The sequence below is a fragment of the Hypanus sabinus genome, chromosome 10 (genome assembly GCF_030144855.1).
Source record: "Hypanus sabinus isolate sHypSab1 chromosome 10, sHypSab1.hap1, whole genome shotgun sequence".
Taxonomy (NCBI): Eukaryota; Metazoa; Chordata; class Chondrichthyes; order Myliobatiformes; family Dasyatidae; genus Hypanus; species Hypanus sabinus.
In genome coordinates, this window is record NC_082715.1 from 134,288,915 (window position 1) to 134,314,073 (window position 25,159).

At 39.4% G+C, this 25,159-nt stretch overlaps 1 protein-coding gene across 1 annotated transcript in view; it reads left to right on the plus strand.

Moving 5' to 3' along the window:
- The window catches only part of LOC132401139 (prolyl endopeptidase-like), a 181,551-nt gene that overhangs the window by 104,380 nt on the left and 52,012 nt on the right, over positions 1-25,159 (plus strand). The window contains exons 11-12 of the mRNA XM_059983028.1: positions 3,106-3,242; positions 17,039-17,133. Coding sequence (XP_059839011.1) covers positions 3,106-3,242; positions 17,039-17,133 — 232 coding nt within the window. The remainder of the gene's footprint in view (positions 1-3,105; positions 3,243-17,038; positions 17,134-25,159) is intronic.

Consider the following 25,159-nt stretch of genomic DNA (forward strand, 5'->3'; position numbering starts at 1 on the left):
CCATTTCTACCTATGTCATTCGTGCCAATGTGCACCGTAATCTCTTGCTGCTCACCCTCTCCCATGAGAATTTTCTGCAGCCACTCTTAAGACAACCTGGACCCTAGCACCTGGGAGGCAACTCTTCATCCCAGCATCTCTTTTCCAGTCATAAAATTTCCTCTCCATCCCCTATGGAGTCTCCTATCGCTGTCACTCTGTCTGACTTTGCCCTTCACTGCTGAGTCTCACAGTTGGCCACAGTGTCATTAGTCTGGCTGCTACTATGCCTTGGTAGGTCATCCACCACCCCAGCAATATCCAAAGGAGTAAACTTGTTGCTGAGGGGCATAACCACAGCGAAACCCTGCACTGAGCTTACTCCCCTTATTTCTCATAGTGGTCATCAACCTACTATCTGAACCCTGCTCTCTGGATGTGACCACCTCAGTAAAAGTTTCATCTGAGGTTTTCAACATCCCGGATGGTCTGAGTAAATCCAGCTACCGCTCCAATTCCTTGACCTTGTCAATCAGGAGCTGAAGTTGCGTGTACTTCCTGCAGATGTAATCATCAGTGCAACTGTTAGGTACCCCAAAGTCCCACATCTTGCCAAAGGAGCATTCAAACACTGTAACCATCCTGCCTACACTGAACTAAGTTCAAAGTAAGTTTATTATTACATCACCATATACAACCCTGAGATTCTTTTCTTGTGACACAGTCAATAAATCCATAATAGAATAGCATCCCTAACAGAATCAGTGACAGCCCACACTAACTTGGGCATTCAACCGGTTTGCATAAGACAACAAACTGTGCAAATACAAAAAGAAAAAATAATAGTAAATAAGTAAGCAATAAATATCAAGAATGAGATGAAAGAGTCCTTGAAAGTGAGTTGTGTTTAGTGGGAACAGTTTTGTGATGGGATGAGTAAAGTTGGGTGAAGTTATCCCCTTTGGTTCAAGCACCTGAGTGTTGAGGGGTAATAACTGTTCCTGAACGTCGTGCTGCAGGTCCTGCGGCTCCTGTACCACCTTCCTGATGGCAGCAGTAAGAAGAGAGCGTGGCCTGGATGGTGGGAGTCCTTGATGATGGATACTGCTTTCAGGCGACAGTAGTCCTTTTACATGTGCTCAGTGGTGGGGAGGACTTTACCCGTGATGGACTGGGCAATATATGCAATGCCTTTTATGCTTTTCCGTACAAGGACATTAGTGTTTCCATACCAGACTGTGATGCAAGCAATCAATAAGCTCTCCCCCACATGTCTATAGAAGTTTTTCAAAGTTCTGGGTAACATGCCGAATCTTTCCAAAATTCAAAGAAAGTAGAGGTGCTACTATGCTTTCTGCATAATTGTACTTGTGTGTTGGACCCAGGACAGATCCTCTGAAATTATATCAATCATTTCAATTGTTTTCATCTTTTTTCTTCTTTTGTGGGGATGCCAAGCACAAAAGTGATAAAGGGTCTTCAAATTGAAATACTAATTCTGCTTCTCTTCCCGCTCTTCTCTTCCCTGCTGAATATTTCCAACATTTTCTGTTTTTATTCTAGATTTCCAGATTTACTGTTTTTATGACTTCTACTGGCTTAAGATTATTTTCACCTCTTTCCCCGTTCTGGTGAAGAAGGTCTTTGATCTGGAACAATAACTTTGTTTGCTTTCAGTAGATGTGTCCTGACCTGAATAATTTTATCAGTTTTTCTTGATGCACACTGTCAGTTTGGGCTAGTGGATAAATTTTAAATTCTACCTGGAATAATAATTGCGGTATCCAGAACGGTGAGCCACAGATGGCTCCACTGATGCAGTATTTCTTGACTGGCTTATGAATGAATCTGCAGATGCTGGAAATAAATAAAAACACAAAATGCTGGCAGAACTCAGCAGGCCAGACAGCATCTATGGGAGGAGGTAGTGACGACGTTTTGGGCCGTAACCCTTCATCAGGAGTGAAGTAACATGGGATGGTGGAGAGGGGATAAGAAGTGGGGGGAGGGATGAAGTAGAGAGCTGGGAAATGATAGGCTGGAGGGAAATGGGCTGGGGGGGGAAGGTGGAGAATTATGGGAAATAAAAGAGAACGAAAGGTAGGGCTTATAATACCTTATCTCCCGCCTAGGTAGCCTCCTACCTGCCGGCATGAACATCCAACTCACAGACCTCCGTTGATACCCCTGCCCCCCCCCCCCCTTATCCCCATCCCTATCTATTATTTTAGTCTGGTTCTCTTTCTCTTTTTTTCCCACTCACTATAATCTCTCCCCAGCCCTACCTTTCTTTCTCTTTTATTTCACTCCTGATGAAGGGTTACGGCCCAAAACGTCGTCACTACCTCCTCCCATAGATGCTGTCTGGCCTGCTGAGTTCTGCCAGCATTTTGTGTTTTTATTCTTGATTGGTTTGTTTGATTATATTCAGAAAGGTGCCAGCAAAAGGCCAGTAACATCATGGAGGATCCCACCCATTATGCTCATAAACCATTTGTCCCATTCTCATAAGGCAGGAGGCTACACAGCATTCCCACCAGGACCACCAGGCTTAAAAACAGTTACTTTCCCCAAGCAGTAAGATTGATCAACGCCTCCACGCACTAACTCTACCACTACTTTATTATTTCTCGTCAGTCACCTTATGTACAGCCTAGCATCAGTTTATGGGCATGCAGTCAATCTATGTTTATGCAGTATGCTATTTTATGTATTTATACTTATTGTGTGTTTTTAGTATGTTCTTTGTGCTGCATCAAATCCAGAGTAACAATTATTTCATTCTCATTACACTGTGTACAGGAAAGTACATTAGATAATCTTGAGTACTTAGACATTTGAAGAAACCTGTTTGTGAGGTTGAATCTTCTAGTTGTGCAGACCTTCAGTGAAAGCTGTAAGATTTAATAGGTTCAGTCATTTAAGATAGTAAAAAAATGAATGTTAATGTAACTTTTATGTGGTCTTTCAATGATCATAATAGCAGCAAGAATGATCTACAAAGAAAGAAAATAGTACCTCCAATAATCCAGAGACATTATAAAAGCATACTCTCTACTTTTGAGATTGAGCATTTTAATTGTAATCAAAATTCAAAAGTGATAATGATATTTTGTTTCTATGCAGATCTTCTATCCAAGCAAAGATGGGACTCTAATACCCATGTTTATAGTCCACAAAAAACAGATACAACTTGATAAATCTCACCCTGCTTTTCTTTATGGATATGGAGGCTTCAATATATCACTTACTCCAAGTTATAGGTATGTAATGAATCTTTTTCTAGATACAAACAGGTCTCCTGTGTTTTAATCATTGAGTCAAGGAAACTGGCTCAATATGGGTTTGAGGGGAGTGCAGGAAGCTGCTCCTTTTAGTCTGATGGTGCTATAATTGAGATGCATGAAATTTTGCACTACTATTGAGAGAAAATTCGTGAAAATCGGTAGGTGAAGAGGAGTAGGCTTTCATGTAAATCCCTCAATGAAGCCATTAAGTGATAATACACTTGCAGTTTATTACTTTATTTTGAATTTTATTTGATTTTTTCTTTTTCTGTGTTATGAAACCATTTTAGTAAATTTGAATTAGAGGTGAAAATTAATGTACCAGGTTTTATTTTTGTTTGTACTTTGACCAAATGCATGTTATTCTGGTTGTTGTCTTATCCTTTGTTCTTAAGGGATATTTGTAATTTTGCATTAACTTTGTTTTCCTAATTTTTATCCATTAGTTCATTTCAAATCTGAGGATTCATTTTGAATCAGCCATCTTGAATACAAAGAAAAGCTGATTATTCTTGTGTGTTGTCAATTACAAAATCTTAAAAATTCTTCATTAAGGGTTTTGACCCAAAATGTCACTGTTTATTCTCCAAAGATGCTGCCTGACCTGAGTTCCTCCAGCAATTTGTGTGGTGTTTGGGATTTCCAGTGTCTGCAGACTCTCTCGCGTTTATAAATCTGGCAGTTTGAGATAATATCAAAAAGTCTTTCTTCGCACAAAATCGTGCTGAAAACTGGAACATTTCCCAAAAAAAAATCTGAAGCAAAGCTAAATCAAAATTTCAAAACTGAGCTGATAAGATTTATGGAATAAGAGCAGATAAATTTGAAGAGCATGTCAGACATTTTCTAATTGATGATACAACTGAGGGACTGAATAGCCTATTCTTGCTTCTTTATGCCACAGACTAATGACATAATTATTGACTATGATACGCCTAATATAAATATTATAAAATTGTTAAATTTTAGAGCAGTGCAATCGGCTTTAAAACTCAGTGTGTCCTCTTTTGCTATGATAACGCCACTCTTAAGGTGGAAGAGTGACTCCTCATATTCTGTCTGGGTAGCATCAATCTGATGGCATAAACATTAATTTCTCCTTTGGGTAAAAAGATAATTCCTTCCCCCTTCCCTCTTCTCTTGTTTGGCACAGCTTTGTGGGCCGAAAGGCCTGTATTGTGCTGTAGGTTTTCTATGCTTTTTTTAATTCCCAAATTTGGCCTCTTACCTCTTCTCCTCACCTACCTATCACCTCCCCATGATGCCCCTTCTTCTTCCCTTTCTCCCATGGTCCACTCTCCTCTCCTATGATATTCCTTCTTCTCCAGCCCTTTACTTTTCCCCACCCACCTGGCTTCACTATCTTCTAGTTAGTCCTCCTTCCCACTCAAATGTTTATTTTGTCATCTTCCCCCTTCCTCTCTAGTCCTGAAGAAGGGTCTCGGCTTGAAATGTTGATTGTTTATTCATTTCCATTGATCCTGCCTGATCTGAGTTCCTCTAGCTTTTTGGGTGTGTTGCCCTTTAAAGCCTATTTATTTGTAATATCATGCCCCTGATGTTTTAAAGTTTTCAGTTTTTCATTTTCTTTCATGTTACTCCCTCTGAGCCTCTTTCTTTTATGTTTATATTTTGTATTTTAATCCCATTAAATCCATTCTTTTTATCTTGGTGTCCCAAGTTCCTTTTTCTCACTGCTGCATCAGGTTGTAAAGAGTGCAGAGGACTATTTACCTTCAATTTCCAAAATAGCTAGTATTGAAAGTGCACTGCTAAATAAATATGTATTTTGGGGGGCCTGGTGCTTCAGTCGTTTAAAAAGCTTTTATGTAAATACCTATGGCTAAGTGACTGTCTCACACAAAAGATACTGTGCACTATTTCTAAAAATGATTACTTCTGAAGTAATGCACAGAAAATGCTTGCATCGATCCAAGATGGTCTGACTCATCATCAAGCTATAATACCATTCTAATGTCAACACATTTTTATTGTGTTTGAGCATGCAGGTTGAAAGCAATTGCCTATTATCACCGTGGTATTTAATTTTAATTGCAATAGAGCTTAAACTTATCTGTTATATATTAACAAACATTTATTATTAGTAGTCTTTGATTAATTTGAAAATTCCTTGAATATTGAGCTTGTCTTATTTGCAGGTCATTAAGTAATCATTATTGCTTATTTAATACCAGATGTGCTCTAGTTTTTATTTCTGGGTTTTTGATTTATCAGTTTTCCTCTGTTAGCTTGTTCATTCATTGTGTGCCATGTCGCATGATGCGAGTGTTCATGGTCTTCCACGATCATGATTTCTTGGCAATTTTTTCCCACAGAAGTGGTTTGTCATTGCCTTCTCCCTGTGCAGTGTCTTTACATGACCCAGGCTATTATCAATACTCTTCAGAGATTGTCTGCCTGGTGTCAGTGGCCACATAAGCAGAACTTGTTATATGTACCAGCTGCTCATATAGCCAATCCACCGCCTGCTCCCATGACTTCATGTGACCCTGATTCAGGGGATGGGTGGGGGGGGGGTTGTCAGGGGCTAAGCTGCTTCTACATCTTGCCCAAAGGTGACCTGCACGTTAGCAGAGGGAAGGAGTACCTTGCACCTCCTTTGGTAGAGTCGTATCTCTACCCCACCACCCTCTATTAGCAAACACATATATTCAAGCTATTTGGTATCATTTTGTAAACCCTGGAATACACCTTTAATAACTTTTCTTTTGGAGATCTTGGATCTAACCATTGGCTAGAAGTGTGCAGGATTGCAATTGTTTTTAATTCTGCTACTGCATTTGTGTTTCAATGCATCAGAGTATCAGCAATTCAGATTGAATCCTCAAAGCTCTTAATGAATTAGCACAATATTCATACTTTTTATGTGAGGAAGTAGTGTTGGTACACCAAGCAAGATCCTATACTTGGAATAGTCTCCATTGCAAATGTAGTTAGTTGACTTTAGAAATAGTCCAAGGGGTCTTCAGATGGTTTTTTTCTAATTGGTATATTTAAAAATCCCTTTCTTGGTTTCATAGTTGAAAGAGGAAAGCATAATGGGTAGACAAGTGACAAAAATGTCAAAATTTACATCTAGTCCCAAAGGAACTGAACATAATTGCTACAATGTGCTGTATGTTAAATCAGCATAGCAAAAAAAGGAAGAGAGGTTATATTTTGCCCTTGGGTTTTTTTTGGTTGGCTGACTTGCATACAGTTTAATTTGTTATAAAGGACAATGTCCCTGCTAGCTTGTTTTTGGAAGAAAAGAATTCTGTGGAGAATAGCATCTTTTTATAATTCAGCATGTGATGAAGAAAGCTCTCAGAAACAAACATAATGCTAAATAAAGTAACGATAAATTGGTGAAATCTGCTTTTGTTCCAGTATTTAAGGTTTATAACCGGTCAGGTTTAAATGTAATCAGAATATATCAAGAAAGTATAGATTGACCTTGAATAATAATCCAATTTGAATTTTTTCTACAGAACTTCCTTTTTCAGATCAGGTGTAAAATATATTTTTGAAGAACTGTTTATAACTCTAGGTTGAATGTGAATGTAATCATTTATTTTGTTCTGAACCCCATATTTCATTTTGTATTCTCAATATAATTAACTGAATTAATTATTTTACAAATTTAATTAAACCAAAACCACACAAAGGTTGAGTACAGGAGTTGAAAATGTATGATGCTCTTCCAAAATAACAAATTTCCAAATTCAACAAAGTACATTTGATCCTTTATTACAAAACCAGCAAAGATGAGCAATCTTATGGCGATTAAAACTTCTGAAACTAAAGATGGCGAAATTAACATTCCAATTAGTGTACCAAGTGTTTCAGCTAAATTAGTGTAATTAAACGTAACCGGCGGTCAACATAAATATATCACCCCCGGCCCACTCCCTTGTTCTAACTAGACTAAGCTGGCCTAAAGACAAAACATGAATATGTAACTTTTCTCATTTGCTTCTGCCACATGACAAGTTACCCATAATAAATATTCAGCACAAAATTCAGTACAGACAGACAGAGAATAGATACATGGCTCTTACATCTCAGCCCCTATTTATTATACTATGATAATTACAACTGCATACTACTAAAATAGGGGACACAGAATCTTCAGGGTTAAACATCTTAACATTTATATAAATGTCCCCTCTCTTTTTCCACGCAAGACATGTAACAGTCATCTTGGCCAGAGGTTACCAGGACTTAGCCCAGTACAGAGTGATTTTTACTAATACTTTCTGTCAAGTCAGTCATGAAACTTCTAAACCTTCAGCTTTTCAACACTCTGCCTCCTGTAGAAGACAGATCTTGGTTATAGGCCTGACCAGACAGCTGGTCTTGGTCTTGATGCCCACCTTTCGCACAAGTCCTCTTTTGTCTGGAAAGTCTTGAGTCACTCTTCGCATAATCCGTGAGTTTCAAGGTGCTGTGTTGACAACTATAAGTACAGTGTTTCCTGGGAGGAAATGTGTTTTATACTTGACCATTTTTGATGTTTCTGTAGCTATGGTAAATACTCCTTGACCTGAAGTTCCCAAAACAAGTTTGACATAGTATATTGGGCCTACTTCCATCTTCAGTGAGCATACATGTCTTCATTTTGGAACTCTTCTGGGTGTAAGGATGGTGAGAACCAACAGGTGGTTGGGTGTTGGTACTTCCAAGTCATTGCTTCAGCAATTGGACGACCATTGATAATAGTCTCTACTTCACAAAGGACTGTGTAAAAACCTTCTTTGTCAAGATTCTGTACCTTCATGGTGGCATTGAGGACCCTTTGCACAGACCTGATCAGTCTCTCCCATGTTCCTCCAGAATGTGAACCTCCCAGGGAATTAAAAACCCACTGAATTCCTTTCTGAAGGACATCACTGATCCATGAATGATTCCACTTCTCAATGGCTTCATGCAACTTGCACTCAGCTCCAACAAAGTTTGTCGCATTATCAGAGTGCAGTTTAGGAACCTGGCTTAGTTTAGCTATAAAGTGTCAAAGTGCATTAACAAAGGAATTTGTGTCCAAAGAAGATGCCACTTCAAAGTGAACAGCTAACATAGCTAGACAGGTAAATATGAACCCTTCACTGTAAACAACTTCACTGCAGTTCCATGACTTTCTGGTCTTCTCTTGACAAACCAGGTCGTTCATCCTACCTGCATTGAGGGAAGCTGCTTTGGGCTGCAGCTGCCAAAGTTCATCCAAGTTTAAACTGAGCTGTGGCTGTGCACCATTTCTCCTAACACCATGGTCTCCTTTCAGTGATCCATTCACAGTCCAACCTATTATTGTTCTAATTGCATAAGGTCCATCATTAATACTGTGAATTATTTGCAATGGCTCCAATGCTTTAGGCACATTTATCCCAATCGGCAGCTCAATTTCTGAATCAATCTGTGGCAAATGGATGTTTCAGGTGAGACCATCCCTGGAGGTCCCTCTGACATGAAACATTCCTTCTGTGGACCGGCATACCTTCCTGTGTATAGGTGTTCAGTAGTTCACAGCCACCTAAGCCAGAAGCCACTTCATTCCTGAACCACAGTAGCTACTGACAATCTTCTCTTGGCCCATGGTACATAAGAGGATGCATGTCCTTTTTCCTGTGAGTTTGAGCATGCTCATGAGGTCCACTGTGCAGAACACTGTTGTACTTCCTTGATCCAGGAAAGCATAAGTAACCACTGTCTTGTTACCCTTCTTAGACTTCACTTGTAATGAAATTATGGGAAGTTTACGATCATGATCACCAGCCCCTGTAAGGCGATAGATAGCACTCTCTTATGTGTCTGATTCTTTCATGGCTTGTTTTGATTCTGTACCCTTTTCATTAGAGTGAAAGTGAAGTATGCAGGGATGCCTGCCACTGCATACCTTGCATGAAAGACACTTCCTGTAATCCTTGTTAATGTGTCCTGTACACAAACAACAAAGCAGGCACCATTTTTCTTTGGGAAGGCAATTCGCTCACTATGAGCCCTTTTCTCCAGCTGAGTGCACGAATCCAATGTATGTTCACCCTTGCAGAATAGGCAAACACTTTTGACTGACAGGACCATTTCCCTTGGGTCCAGGTTCACTTTTAGCTTTACTTTTCACAGTGGCCACAGTAGTGGCAAGGCTGTTTCCTTTAGCCTTAGAATGAAATTGTGATTTAGTTTTTTTCACGCCTTTGCTTATTGCTGGTGATGTAGCATCCTGTATGTTGCCAAATACCGGGTGTGTAGCAATCTTTACTTTGCTTTTCAATAAAGTCAGCTGGGTCACCAAAAGTAGTTTTTTGGTTGTGCCTCTCTTGCAGTTCACAGAACGCTGTTCTCCATTTAATCCTAAGCATATAGGGCAATTTCATTATGACAATCACCATATTAACAGGCATGTCCAGTTCATGCATGTACTGCCATTGCAATAGTCATTAATGAAGACTATAGTCTTGAAAGATTTCACATCTTCAGTTTTGATAGGCACCTAAGAAGCTTTTGCATGTAGGCAAATGCAATTTTCTGTTCATTACCAAAATATTTCTGTAGTAAAGCCTTAGACTTTAGATATCCTTTCTTGGGATCGTCGTGCTGGCAACCTCTGACAAGTTCTCTATGGCAATCCCTAGACTACTGTTAAGGAAATAGAGGCAGTTACCATAGCTGTCAGTCTTGCCTTCAACACTATTTTAAAAAGCCCTTATGAATGCACAATACTAAAAATAAATCCCTATTGAAGATTTGAATCTCTCTTTTCAGCAAAGATGAAATGCATTACTGTTTTAGCAATAAGGTTGTTATTTCATTTTGCTTCCTCATAATATCAATAATACTATTTTCGTATTTATTGCCTGAATCAAGCGTTCCCATGCTGTAAGTGAATGTCCCCATGAGCTCTTCAAGCTGTGGGAAATGACAGAGGTTGAGCGTGCCTCATTAGTGCAGGCTGAGAGTAAACACCCTGAATTCCCTCTTGGGGGTCCAGCTCATATTTCACAGACATTTGAGGAACAAATGAATCAAAGTTGACGTTGAATGTTTTCGTTTTCTTCTGTGCCCTTTCAATACAGGAACTCACACCGCTGGAGCCTTTTAACGCTTGCCTCACTTGAAGCCCTCGGCACATTAACTTTGCTGACCTGTGCAGCAATTTCTGCTCCATCTTTTTCCATAGCTGTTCCTCTTGCTCTTCCAGAACATGCCTGTCCTTCAGAAATTGTTGTCATGTGATTAATGTAGCTAAATCAGCCTTATTTAAATGCTTGCAGAGGAGATATTAGATGCAGAGGAGATATTAGATACAGAAGATGCTCTGCCTGCCGCAGGACTTTGAGAGCTGGCATTTGACACACTATCACTAAGGTTTACGTCATCCTGTGGGACCTCTGCTATATACATATTCGAAACATGCTGTGGAGTTTGAGAAACATAGCCTGATGGGAAGTGAAACTCATATTCACTTGTTTCAGCAACATGACCTTCAATGGTACATGTTTGAGTCAACTGTTGTATAATAACCCTTATGAATGCATTACTAAGACATCAAGTGTTTGTAAAGCACCTGGTTCTGTTTGTCTTGTTCGACCTTGAAGTAATGACAACGGCATGTGATGTTGCTTAGCAACAGCTTCACAGAGCCCAGTCAGGTCCTCAAGATAGGCATTTCCTTATTTCCCATAAGATCCCTAATTGATGGTATTAAACTTTTAATTTTTTCACGTTTGTTTTATATTCCTTTTGAAGACTTCTGATTCTACCTGCTAAAACTTTTGAAGTAAGTTTAATTTCTCTTCTGCCAGCCCCAATACAAGGGTTGCTTGCGTCAGTTCCATGCTTCAATTCACTCGTTACTTTCTCCTTATTGCGCCACTTGCAATTAACTCTTTGTCCACAGTACCGGCAATATTCCATTTCAGTAAATGTAGCCAACAAGCTGCCCGCGCATCCACAGCACAGAACTTAAACCAGACCAAACAAAACACCTGTCAAATTCAAACATCAGCAACTGGAATATTTTATCACTTCAATAAAACAAAGCAAACACCACACAATCGAGCAACGGTCTCCTATGGACCATTCAAAACTGCTCAAACCAGCAACATGCAGCATGAATCCACATTAAGATGTTAGTTACTGATGATTTGAAAATTGTCTGAACTGATACACAGTACATTGTCATAAACTGTTTTAGAAAAAAATAACCAGTCACGGGTATACCCTGCATCATGGGGGAGGGTTGTGTTCCTAGAAAATCAATAACGATAAGCCATATTACCTATATATGTATTAAGGAATAAAGTTGGGGAAAAATAATTTTTTGTCTATATTTAACTTTTTCATAAGAGTGAATTTTTAGTCAATATTCCAGACTTTTGGACCATATGGACTGTAGCAATTCCTACATGAGGCTTCTGGTTGATTTCAGCTCAGCGTTCAACACCATCGTACTGTCGGTATTAGTCAGCAAGCTTCAAAACCTGGGGCTCTATACCTCCCTCTGCAACTGGTCCTTGACTCATTGGGAGACTACAGCCTGTGTGGATCAGAGATAACATCTTGCGGACAATCAGCACTGGCAAACCTTAGGGATGTGTGCTTAGCTGACTGCTCTGCTCTCTCTGCACCCATAATTGCACAGCTCAAATGACATCTGTACATTTGCCGATGAAACGACTGTTTTTGGCAAAATTTCAAATGGTAACAAGGAGGCAAACAAGAGAGATATTCAGCTGGTTGAGTGGTGTCACAACAACAACTTTGTACTCAACATCAGTAAGACCATGTATTTGATTGTGGACTTCAGGAAGGCGATGTTGAGGTAATCCACACCAGTCCTTATCGAAGGATCAGCAATGGAAAGGGTGAGTTGTCACAAGTTCCTGGGTGTCAGTATCACTGAAGATCTATCCTGGGCCCAGCGTATTGTTCCAATTACAAGGAAGGCATGACAGGTACTATATTTAACTGAGGAAATTCGGTATGTCACCAAAGACTCCAGCAAATTTCTACAGACGTACCGTGGAGAGCTTTCAAACTGGTTATGTCATCATCTGATATGGAGGGGCCACTGCACAGGATTGCAAAAAGCTGTAGAAAGTTGCAGACACAACCAGCTCCATCAGGGGAATTGGCCTACCCAGCATCAAGGACATCTTCAAAAGGCGATGCCTCAAAAAGACAGCATTCATCAATAACAGCCCCTGTCATCCGGACATGTCCTCTTCTTGCTACCATCAAGGAGAAGGTACGAAAGTGTGGAGACACACTCAGCATTAGGAACAGCTTCTCCCCTCTGCCATCAGATGCGAATGAATTTTGTTTTCGATAAGGGTGAATTTCTGTTATTCAGACTGCCATAATGTGGAAAGTCATTTGTAATCTATTTTGTTTGATTAGGTTATAAAGGAAAACAGATTCTTTAAAAAAAAATACAGTGCCTTGAAAAAGTATTCAGGCCCCACAACTATTTTCACATTTTACTATCTCTTTTCTAAATTTAAAATATAATTAAGGAAGATTTTTGAGCTAATGTACAAAACATTGTGCATAATGTTAAATCAAAAGAAAAATTCCAAAACCTGTCGATAGTTTACTGAAAGTTAAAAACTAAAATTGTGAGGCAGAAAAAGTATTCATTCCTTTTGTAGTTACTATACTAAATACCTTACCAGCTCACCAAATTTGTTGATGTGGAAAACTGGAGGATCACCTGAATAAATATCTGCTCTTTCCTCAAGCTCCAACAGTAGATTTTCAACAGTCCAAACCAAAATGACAAAAGAGTCAAGGCAAAAGACAAGGCAAGTCAGAGAAATGATAACAGAGAAGCACAAATCTGAGGAAGGGTACTCTGAGCTCAGTGCAGTCCATCATGAAAAAGTGAAAAAAAAAAATGAAACCCCAGCCACACTGCCTTGGTCAAGACAACCCTCTAAACCTAGTCACTGAAGAAGATTGGCACTTGTCAGAGAGGATACTGTGACACCAACAGTCACTCTGAGGGAGCTGCAGAAATCAGCAGCTGCAACTGGAAATGAAGTTCCTAGCCCCACGTTTTCTAAGGCCTTGCACAAAAAGAGTACTCATGGAAGACTGGCAAGGAAGAAGCCGTAGCTTTAAAAAAAAATGCATATCCTTGCCCATAAAGACTTTGCAAAGCAACACTTAGAAGATACTATGAAGACCTGGAAGAAGGTTTTGTGGTCAGATGAGACTAAAGTATAACTTTTTGGCCTCAATACTAAGCAGTACGTGTAGCTACACATCAGCCAGGTAATACCATCCTACTATAAAGTATGGTGGAGGTAGCATCTTGCTATTTGGATGCTTTTCAGCAGCAGGGATAGGAAATCTGGTCAGGATTGATAAGAAGATGAATGGTGCTGAATGCAGAGAGAGCCTGGATTAAAAACCTGCTAGCCTCTGCCAGAAAGCCTATACTGGTGAGGAAGTTCATCTTTCGGCAGGACAATGACACAAAGCACACAGTGAGAGCAACCAAGGAATGGCTTCAAATCAAGAAAGTTGTCCTTGAGTGGCCCAGAGTCCTGTCCTTAATCCAATGGAACACCTCTAGCAAGACCTCAAGATTTCTATCCACCGCCACTCCTTAACTAACCTGGTACAGCTTGAGCATTTACGTAGGAAGGAATTGGCAAATCCTGCTCCACATTGTGCAAAGCTAATAGAGACTTAACCAAAAAGACCTCTGTCTATGATATCTGCGTGAGGTGATTCAACTAAGTACTGAGCAAAGGGGGTAAATACCTTTGAACTGCTGACATCTCCATTTTTGTTTTTTTTTAGTTTTTCTTGCTTTGCAATTTTCTCTGTGTTTTGGCCTCTTGTGAAAAAAAGAGCATGTGATTCACAAATAAAAATTCTCACTTAAATTGATCGAAGTTCATGGTTATATTGGGGGCTGAATGCTTTTACTGTACCCTGTACCCTGACATTGTTGATATTCGCCTGGATACATATAATCCCCAAAACAGTACCTCCAAAATTACAGCACTGCTTCAGTATTCTGCTCTAGTGTTAGCAGAATTATATCCTCATGTTGAGTGAGGCTCAAACCAAATGACCCTTAGTTAAGAGCCCTAAGATAGTTCTACTCTACAAAGAGAATAATTGTGACATTTTAAAGATTATTCAACTTTTCTTTTCATTCATTTTCATTGTTCATTAAAAGGAAGTATTGTTTCTAGATACTGGACAGCTTGGATTTTCATATTAATACAGATAATTGAATGAGAATAATACTTTTGATCAATTAATACAAAGTGAATTCATTGGAATATTTTTGCAGACTATCTTCATACACTTTATAGACTTAGTTAAGAAACACATTAATCATTAAAGATGTGAATTGTTTGAAGATTTTCTGACCTTTTGAACAAAGTATTAGAAGTTTTCTGTGACATTTCTCCAGCTGTCAATTATATCTCTGAGGAATATCACCAAAAGACTCCACAGTATTCTTTTGTACAGGTCTTTCACAGCCCTTACCAGTTGAAAATCTGGGTGCCAATAAATTACCATTCCATTTTGAACAGAATTTATTAGCTGTGAGCTAAATACCTGTTGCAAGTTACTTAATGGAATAATGAAAATATATTTTGCTCTGAGAAAGATGCAATTTAACATTTGCTTAATATTTTGTTTAAAGGTCAAAATCTTTATACTTGAAAAAGCAATTTCAGTGGATTATTCCATTAGCTGACGCAGCCCAGAGCTTTGTACATTCAAAGCAAAATGTAATATGAATTTTTCACACAAGAAGTTGGTGCAAATCAGGTTAGACAGCATCTGGGGGGGTGGGAGGAGGGCACTGAATAGTCGGTGTATTGGTCATGACCCTTCATCAGGACTGAAACATTTTGTTTGTATTAAGTGTAAATTTTCCGGTCTATTTTCATAAATCAATCCCATTTGCACCAGAATGCCTGATTATATGCAAACCTGATCTAGAAGGCTGGCAGGTTATTTGGCTATAGAAGCTATTGAAAGAGATTTCTTGTCACTTTCCAGTGGAAATGTTGACTGATCTTGTTTTCCTCCATTGTTTGTGTATCTGGCCTCAAATTGAAATCAGCCAACAGCAAGAAACAAGTGTGGAACCTTCCCATCTAACTTTGGTGTGTTGTTCCATCTCGGTCTGCATGATTGATAGAGTGTCTGCTTGGACAGTTCATTTGTGCCCCTCTGTTTGACACAGCTGGAAATTTCATAGGAGATGAGAATTAGAAGTGGAGTGGACCAAATGGTTAACTCTATTCCATTAAAGCCTAAATTCTTGTCTCAGCCTTGAGTGCACTTACTGATTCAGAATCCACATTTCTTGGGTAGAGGATTTCAACGTTCACACCCGCCCTCCTCCCCCACAACCCCTCCCCTACTTTCTTTTTATCACAGTTGTCAATATTTTATTCCAAGACAGTTTATGATGGAGGGAGACATTTTATAAACTCTTCAATTAATTAAAATGAACATTATCTGTTCATTTTGTAAAAAGTGAAGACATTAAATTATAAGTAATGATCTTCAACTTTAAGATCAAGTGAAATAACTCCAATCCACACAAAATGCTGGTGGAACACAGCAGGTCAGGCAGCATCTATAAGGAGAAGCACTGTCGACATTTCAGGCCAAGACCCTTCGTCAAGACTAACTGAAGGGAAAGATACTAAGAGATTTGAAAGTAGTGGGGGGGAGGGGGAAATGCGAAAAACTCCAATCCACAGTCACTTTACCTCTTTCCCCCACGGGATCAGGCACTCTAAATAAGTAAGTGCGATTGCTATTTCTATGTCCATCCCTGGCACAAAGCTGGAGGTCTGTGGTGAACTACATCAGACCCCTCTTCACATTAATGTTTTGCCTCTTAACTCAATGGCTGAATCCAGCAATAGATTAAGCAGTCCAGCAACATGCCTGCTACCTGCTGTCTAACTCCTCTTGAGCTGCCATTTCTCACAGAAATACATGATGTTCAATTCATCAAATAAAGAGTTAGCATTTCCATTAGAAAACATGGGTTCTGGGGTTTTTATATTTTATTTTAGATTTTCCATAAAGCATTGATGGAGGTCATTCAGCCCATCAACTCTGTACTGGCTCTCAGAGCAATTCCATTAATTTCTTCCTCTGCCTATTCCAGGTACCCATTTTCTCTCAAATGCCCATTAACTCCTGATACTTGATTCTCTCTTACCATCCACCTACACTAGAAGTAATTCAATTAATCTATCAACTAACATATCCTTGGAGGGTGGGAAGTAGCCTACATCACAGTATACAAACTCAGCACATGTGGAAGAGTGTATCCTTTCCCCCATTCATAAATTTAGTGCATTGTTGTTGAGAACTATGAAATATTTTTTCAGTGCCACTTCTTGCTTCTGTGTAAATGCTTTTATTTAAGTTTAACCCTGTAGCTTCATACCAGGTTACTCTAAATTCATTCATATTATGTTTGTTTTCCCTTTTACTGCAATAGGATTAGAGATTCCATAGTATCTAAAGTAACCAGTTATTGGCCCCTCATTGCTGTTGTGGGAAGTTATCTCAAATACATTTCACAGACTTGACTCAAGGCTTTTTTAAACTTGATTAAGCCGATCTATGAGAGGATTAAAGTGGTCCACAATTAAGGCTCTAGCTACATTCTCTTTTACAAGTTTATTTTTTTAATTATTTGAAGCATCTTGAAATGAAACTAAATGATATAGCAAGTAATTGGAGAAACTAAGACATTGTTTTAATTTTTGCAGTGTTTCAAGGCTTATTTTTGTGAGGCATCTTGGTGGTGTTTTAGCTATTGCTAATATCAGAGGAGGGGGAGAGTATGGAGAATCCTGGCATAAAGGTAAGGCAGTTAATACTAGTTTGTGCATTATTTACTGCATGATGACATTTCTAATACATTTGTGTTGCTCATTTGTTCTCTAGTATCACTATAAAACCATTCTCAATTTTAAATCAGGTAATCAGCAGATGAAATGCGTATTAGAAACAGTGGATAACAGTTTTACAGTGCCTTCTGCAGATAGAAACTGTATGTCTCTGTTATTCTCCCAATGGAAGTCCCTTTGCTTGCAGTACATGTCACTTAATAATCTGTCTAAGCAATTAGTTATCTAATTGTCAATCTAAATGTAAATCTTCTGGAACTTATTATTTGTTTGTGGTAATATTACTTTATGTGTTGTGTGCGAGTTGTATGTACTGTGTTGTGCACCTTGGAACGTTGTTTCATTTGGCAGTATGCATTTATATAGTTGAATGACAATAAACTTGCAACTTGATAATTCGTAAGGTTTAATTTTAGCCACATCAAGAACCTTGCTGAGCATCCAGGCAGGCAATTAAATCACATTTTTTTTATTGATATACTTACAGTACCTATCTTCTGTAAGAAATTAATGTCTGAATGGTGAAGTTATTACTTCCAAGCCTGTGATGATTGTTCCTCATGATACCTGTTCTCTTTTTAGATTTTTATTTTTAGAATCTTGTTCGGCCCTCGAGCAATTTGTCCCAATGTTAACCTCTAATTTCTGGACTTGTTCGATATTTTTTTATCTCTGACTGTTACAATTATTTTGCTATTGCTTATAGAGCTCTTAAAAATCTCAAATAATTGTGACCCCTACATTGCTTTGCTTGCTTAGTACATTGACTTTGCTTAGGAATTTTTATTTGAAAAGGAACTAAGTCAACATACGAAACAAACAAATTGGCATTTTTTATATTGATTTTGCCACCTGCCCTTGTTGTTTAACATTCTGATAAAAATTTATAGATGCCTTTTTTAAATATATCATTTACATTGGTAACTGACTCTGAACATCAACTATCCAACTACATGTTAGAAATGCAGTAGGTAATGCAAATTTTATTTCCATTAATTTTCCAGAAATTTTAATACAACATATTGGGGTTTAAAGAAAATGTATTTCTTGGCTAAGGTATACTGATAACATCAGCTAAGTAAGTCCATGATAAACATGTAGATTTTATCTTTTCAATAATGTTCATAAATAGTCTAAATTCTATTTCTATATTATAATTGGAGAAGGCAGAGGCAAAAGTTGGAACTATGAAATTTATTAAGACCATTACCATATCTGTTAAATATTTGTCACAAAATGCCTTTAAAGTTGGATGCATTTCATTAATGTTGCAAGTACGTCTTGAGTAATGTTCAAATACTAGCAAAAGTACCGTAACATCTGTATTGCCCACTTCACTCCATGCTTGCTGTAATCCCTTCATTGCTACCCTTCTATTCTCTTGATTCTCCCAATGTTTGCTATTCAAGCTCAAAACTTCCCATTCATATCAAACATTGTCCCATCAGAATATTCTTACTTTTTATTTTTGCAGACTTGTATAGTTCCTCAATGATTTATTTTTGTAACACACCACTTCTATAATTTCATTCCCACCACTCGCCACCTCGTTTCCTCCCAATACCCTTCACCCTTTGTGGCTAGTCTCACTAGTATTTCCTGATCTGTTCATCCCTCCCCAAACATACCATCCTGACCTTTAGTTTTTCCTTGCAACTATAAGAGGTGCAAAGATTATACATCACCTCCCTCACCATTATCCAGGGACCTGAACAGCTATTTTGGGTGAATTAAAGATTCACGTGCACCTCCAACCTTGTTTTAATGCATAGAGTCCCTACAATGTGGCATCCTCTACCCCGGCAAAATCAAGTGCAGACTAAGTAATTGGTTTTTAGAGCTCCTGCACTCTGACTGCAGTGGTCATCTCGAACTCCATTTCAACTCATTCACACACTGATGCATCTATTCTCAGCCTTCTCCATTGCCAGGATGAGGCCCAGCACAAACTAGAGGAATAACATGTTCTATTTGGGTAGTTTACAACCCAATGATATGAGTATTGTATTTTCCAATACCAGATATCCTTACCTCCTTTGTTCCCCTTGCTCTTCTTCCAATTTACTTCTGGACCTACCATTTTTGTCTCCTTTTCCAGAATTTCCTTGCCTCATTCCCACATCAGCTATTTTCATGTCCTTCCTTCCTTGGTTCCAGCCACTTACCACCCACATGTTTTACCCACTGATTCCATCTGCCCTTCACCTCTCCCTGAATGATTCCCATTATCAGCTTCCTTACTTGGTAGATTCCACCACTGGTGGCCTTTGTGTCCTTGCTTATTACCCGCCAGCTGCAGTCTCCAGATTCACCCTGCTCCCACTCCCTTCAACTGGTTCTATCTGCCTTTTCACTCCTTGTCTGCTTCCACCTATCACCCACCTGCACCTGTCAACTCCACACCACCTCCAAATGGCTCCACCTGCCCATCATCATTCATCCCTCAGTCCACCGCTTACCTACCAGTCCCTGCCTCACCCCTACCCCCTCCATCTTTATATTGGTCATCTTCCCATTCCACTCGCAATCCTGATGCAGTGTTTCAATCCAAAATGTCGACGATACTTTTCCCCCGCTGATGCCACTCCCACCTGCTGAGCTCCTTCAGCAGTTTCTGCACTCTCTTAGTTTCATTCCTTTCTGATTGAAAGTTTCTTGCACTTCTTAATGGATTGATTTTCCACATCTGGAAGAATAGAAGTAGTGTTCACTTGCACACTGATAACCAGGTTTATCCTTTCTTTCCCTCTTTGAATTCATTACTGTCCTTATGATGGAAACTTAGGGATGGCAGGTTGCTCGCAGCACTGCAACATGTGTGCATTTTTCATTATGTGCTGTGTTGTATGACGTGGCTGATCGTGGTCCCATGGCCATGATTGTTCCTGTTCTGGGCAGTGCCTTTGCAAGATAGGTGACTCCAGCCATTATCAATACTTTTCAGAGGCTGTCTCCCTGGTGTCAGTAGTCACGTAACCAGGGCTTATGATATGCATCAGCTGCTCCCGACCATCCACCACCTGCTTCCATGACTTCATGTGACTCTGATAGGGGGCTAAGCAGGTGCAGCACCTTGCTTAAGGGTGACCGGCAGGCTAGCAGAAGAGGGAAGGAGTGCCTTACACCTCCTTTGGTAAAGACATTTCTTCACTCTGCCATCCAAGTCATCCACAGTCTTTGTTTCTGTTCCCCTCTGAAAATGCCAAAAACGCAAGTTGCTACGAGAAATTCTTAAATGGTAGAAATGCATTTTTAACAGCCTGCATGAAGAAACCACAGTGGTAAACATACTATATATCCTATGAGTAGGTATTGTGTATTAGAAGAAAAATCATATGCAAGACTACAAATTTAAAATGCTGTGAGGTAAACTACATGTTTCCTTTTGAGTGCCAGGTGAGAACTGAGACAAACACTAAGCATTTCCAGACAATGATGAATCAGACACAGTGCAGATATCTTACTGGAATATATCATGGTTAGGTTGTGCCATTTGACCATTTTATATTCTGAATGAATCTGCTGTTTATATCATGAAGACAGTGTAATTGAAGTGTTAGTATTTCTATTTAAATAAAAGTTTAGTCTAGCACCGCATTTTTCCAATGATGTTCTCAGTTAAGCATGCTTTGATCACATCTTGACAGTTAATAAGCAATTTTCAAAGCAGCAGGTTTCAAAGCTACTCACCACTCCTGAAGAACGTTTACCCCCTTCCCTATTCCCAACAAACTTACAAAAGATGCTTATTATTAAAGACAAGGCATAATTGAACTATAGTTGCAAGAAAAAGTCTGTGAACCCTTTGCAATTACCTGGTTTTCTGCATTAATTACTCATAAAATATGGTCTGATCTTCATTGGTCACAATAATAGACAAACACAATCTGCCTGAACTAATAACAAACAAACAATTGTACTACTTCACATAAATACTGAGTGCACCATTTGAACAATCAATCTAGGTTCAAAAAAGTATGTAAACCTGTGGGGCAATGCCTTCTATGAAAGCTGTTTGGAGTCAGGTGTTCCAATCAATGGAAGTTGTAGAGGTACCCTGCCCTATACTAAAAAAAAGACACAAAGCCAGGTTATTGACAGAGCCTGCTCTGCTCAAGAACAATCAGTTTATGTGCACCGTGCCTCAATCAAAACAACTTTCAGAGGACCTTGGAAGAAGTATTGGAGAGATGTGTGAAGCTGGAAAAAGGCCACAAAAGCATTTCTAAAGATCTGAGTGTTCATCAGTCCATAGTAAGAGAAATTGTCTACAAATGGAGGAAATTCTGTACTGCTGCTACTCTTCCCAGGAGTGGGTGTCCTGCAAAGATCACACCTATGCTGAAGGTGGTGAAAAAGAACCTAAGGATAACAGCAAAAGACCTGCAGAAATCTCTAGAACTTGCTAAATTATCTGATCATGTGTCCACTATAAGAAAGACACTGAGCAAGAATGGTGTTCATGGAAGAAAACCACAGGGGAACTACTCCTCTCCAAAAAAAACATTAAGACCATTTGGATGCTCCATGGCATTTCTGGGACAATGTTCTGTGGACAGATGAATCAAAAGTTTAACTTATGGCAGAAATGCACCTGGCTATGTTTGTAGGAAAAAGAACACTGTACTCCCAACACCAAAACCTCATTCCAGTTGTGAAGAATAGTGGAAGGACCATCATGGTTTAGGGCTGCTTTGCTGCCTCAGAACCAGGACAGCTTGCAATCGTTGAGGGAACAATGAATTCAAAATTGTATCAAGACGCTTCACAGGAAAATGTCAGGTTAGTAGTCTGTCACCTGAAGTTTAATAAAAGTTGGATGTGCAACAAGACATTGATCTGAAACACGAGAGCAAATCAAACAACAGATTGGTTTAAAAAGAAGAAAATTTGTATTTTGGAATGGCCAAGTCAGAGTCCAGACCTTTACCCAATTGAGATGCTGTGACATGACTGGAAGAAGGCTGGTCATGTATGGTATCACAGAAATATTGATGGACTGAAACAGTTTTGTATGGAGGAATGCTCTGAAATCAGCAGCTATAGGAAGCATCTGGTAAAGGCTATTACTGCTGAAGTAGGTTTTACCAGTCACTAAATACAAGGGTTCAGATAATTTTTTTCCAGCCTGGACTGTGAATGATTAAACAACGTGTTCAGTAAAGACATGAAAAGTACAATTGTTTGTATGTTATTAATTTAGGCAGATTGTGTTTTTCTATTATTGAAACTTGGATGAAGATCAGAACACATTTTATGAGTAATTAATGCAGAAACCGGGTAATTACAAAGGGGTCTCAAACTTTTTCTTGAGACTGTAAATGGCTTTGAAATACATTGAAAAGTCAAAAAAAGTGTTTATCCCAGTTGTCAATTTGAGGTTAACTCATGTGTCAAGGAATCTTGACATTGATTGAATGTCAGTATCATACTGTGTTCGCAACATGACTTCTGTTGTTTTGTTTTTTTTTTATTTAATATTTTCCCAGTTATTGGTAACAAATTTTAAAATATATATACATTTGAATTAATTTGTTTAAATATACATTTGTACAGTTATGTTTCACTTTAATCTGCTTGCATATTATATTTATTTGCTTGTTTTCAATCATTGTTCAGATAATGGATCTATATTTCAAATATTCGTACATGGAAAGCTTTCAAACTAGTTTTCATAGTTGGAAACTCCTATAATCTTGCAACATTTTATTGACACAATAGACTGTGGAGTTTCCATTTCTCCTTATTACTTTTCCATCCATCTGTAAAGGAAAATCAACTTTTTGATATCCTGATGTTATACTCTGCACCTTATTTTGTTTATCAGCACCATGACATCGTTAAATAGTTCAATTACAGATTTCTAAATGTACCAAGGATTAATTGATCTGATTGCTTGCCTAATTAAATATTCCATGTATTGGCCTGCCAGGTAAATTAGTTTTATTTATTTATAAATGGAAGTGCTTAATAAAGAAAAATGTTTGAGAATGTTTTGTTCAGAGTCAGGGTAAAGGTAGAAAGATGGAAACAGCCAGATTAATATCTTCTCCAAAGCTTCCCACTTCCTCACACCACCTCTCACTTGGTCCGATCTCTTCTGTCTCCATAATCTCACGTGACTCTTTTTTGAGACAATGTTTATCACCTTTAACATTGTAACGTCCATCTGAGTACCTTATTCTGCCCTCTAATTTTCATGGCTAAGGAGTTTAACACTTGACTCTATTTTCAATCTCTACCTTGTTTTTTATACATCTCACTGCCTTGAACAACTTGCAGCAAGTGTTTTAACATTTGCTCCTTGTTTTTACCTTGTAGTTTCCCTAAAAGAGCCAGCTTCCAAAGTAATCTTTGTTATTTCTAGTAGTAACTTCAGCTGACCTCAAGTAAATCTCAATCCCACGATGTACTGTTAAACTTATGTTTTTATGCCCATCCATTATCATTTTCGGTTCCTGTTCCCATTTAAATCGCAGCAAGAGGCGGAGAGGGAAGAGGTAAAAGAAGCTCTGAGAGAAGCTTTTTTTTAAACTGATCACAGCAAAGAGGCTAGACTGCGCAGGCCTGTGATGTAGCGCGCTAAAGGTTTAAAAAGGAGAGGAGGTTTTCAACGGTTATTTAAATCGCAGCAAGAGGCGGAGAGGGAAGAGGTAAAAGAAGCTCGGAGAGAAGCTTTTTTTTAAACTGATCGCAGCAAAGAGGCTAGACTGTGCAGGCGTGTGATGTAGCGCGCTAAAGATTTAAAAAGGAGAGGAGGTTTTCAACGTTTATTTAAATCGCAACAAGAGGCAGAGAGGGAAGAGGTAAAAGAAGCTCGGAGAGATGCTTTTTTTTTAAACTGATTGCGGCAAAGAGGCTAGACTGCGCAAGCCCGTGAGGCAGCGGGAGAATTTAAATAGCGAGCAGAGGCTGAATACGAGCTTCACTCCAGGTGAGGTAAGGCCAAGTAAGCTCCTTTAATTAATCTAATTAGATTAAGAGTAGGTAATGGAGGCAGCAGTTAGGGCAGTTGAGTGCTCCGTTTGCAGTATGTGGGAAGGCAGGGCGAGCACAGCTGTCCCTGATGACTACACCTGCGAAAGGTGCATCCAGCTGCAGCTCCTGACAAACCCTGTTAGGGAACTGGAGCTGGATGAACTTCGGATCATTTGGGAGACAGAGGCAGAAATAGACAAGAGTTTCAGGGAGGTAGTCACCCCTAGGAGTCAGGAGACAGGTAGTTGGGTGACTGTCCGGAGAGGGAAGGGGAATAGACAGGAAGAGCAGAGCACCCCTGTGGCCGTTCCCATCAACAATAAGTGTACCGTTTTGGATACTGTTGGTGGGGACAACCTACCAGGGACAAGTTGCAGTGGTTGCGTCTCTGGCACCGAGACTGGACCCTCAGCTCAAAAGGGAAGGAGGGAACAGAGGCGAGCAGTAGCAATAGGGGATTCGATAGTTAGGGGGACAGATAGGAGGTTCTGTGGAAGAGATCGAGAATCCCGGATGGTCTGTTGCCTCCCTGGTGCCAGGGTCCACGATATCTCAGATCGAGTTCTCAGTATTCTCAAGAGGGAGGGTGAGCAGCCGGATGTCGTGGTCCATGTAGGGACTAATAATGTGGGTAGGAAGAGTGAGGAGGGCCTGAAAGGTGAGTTTAGGGAGCTAGGTGCCAAGTTAAAGGACAGGACCTCCAGGATAGCAATCTCAGGATTCCTACCGGTGCCACGTGCAGGTGGGTTTAGAAATAGTAAGATAGTGCAGATCAACACGTGGCTGAAGACATGGTGCAGGATGTAGGGCTTCAGATTTATAGATAATTGGGCAGTTTTCTAGGGAAGGTGGGACCTGTTCTAGCGGGACGGTTTACATCTGAACTGGAGAGGGACAAATATTCTTGCAGGTAGGTTTGCTAGAGAGGCTGCAGTGGACTTAAACTAGATATGAGGTGGGAGGGGAACCAGAGTTTAGGAACAGATGTATGGGAGAAGGAAG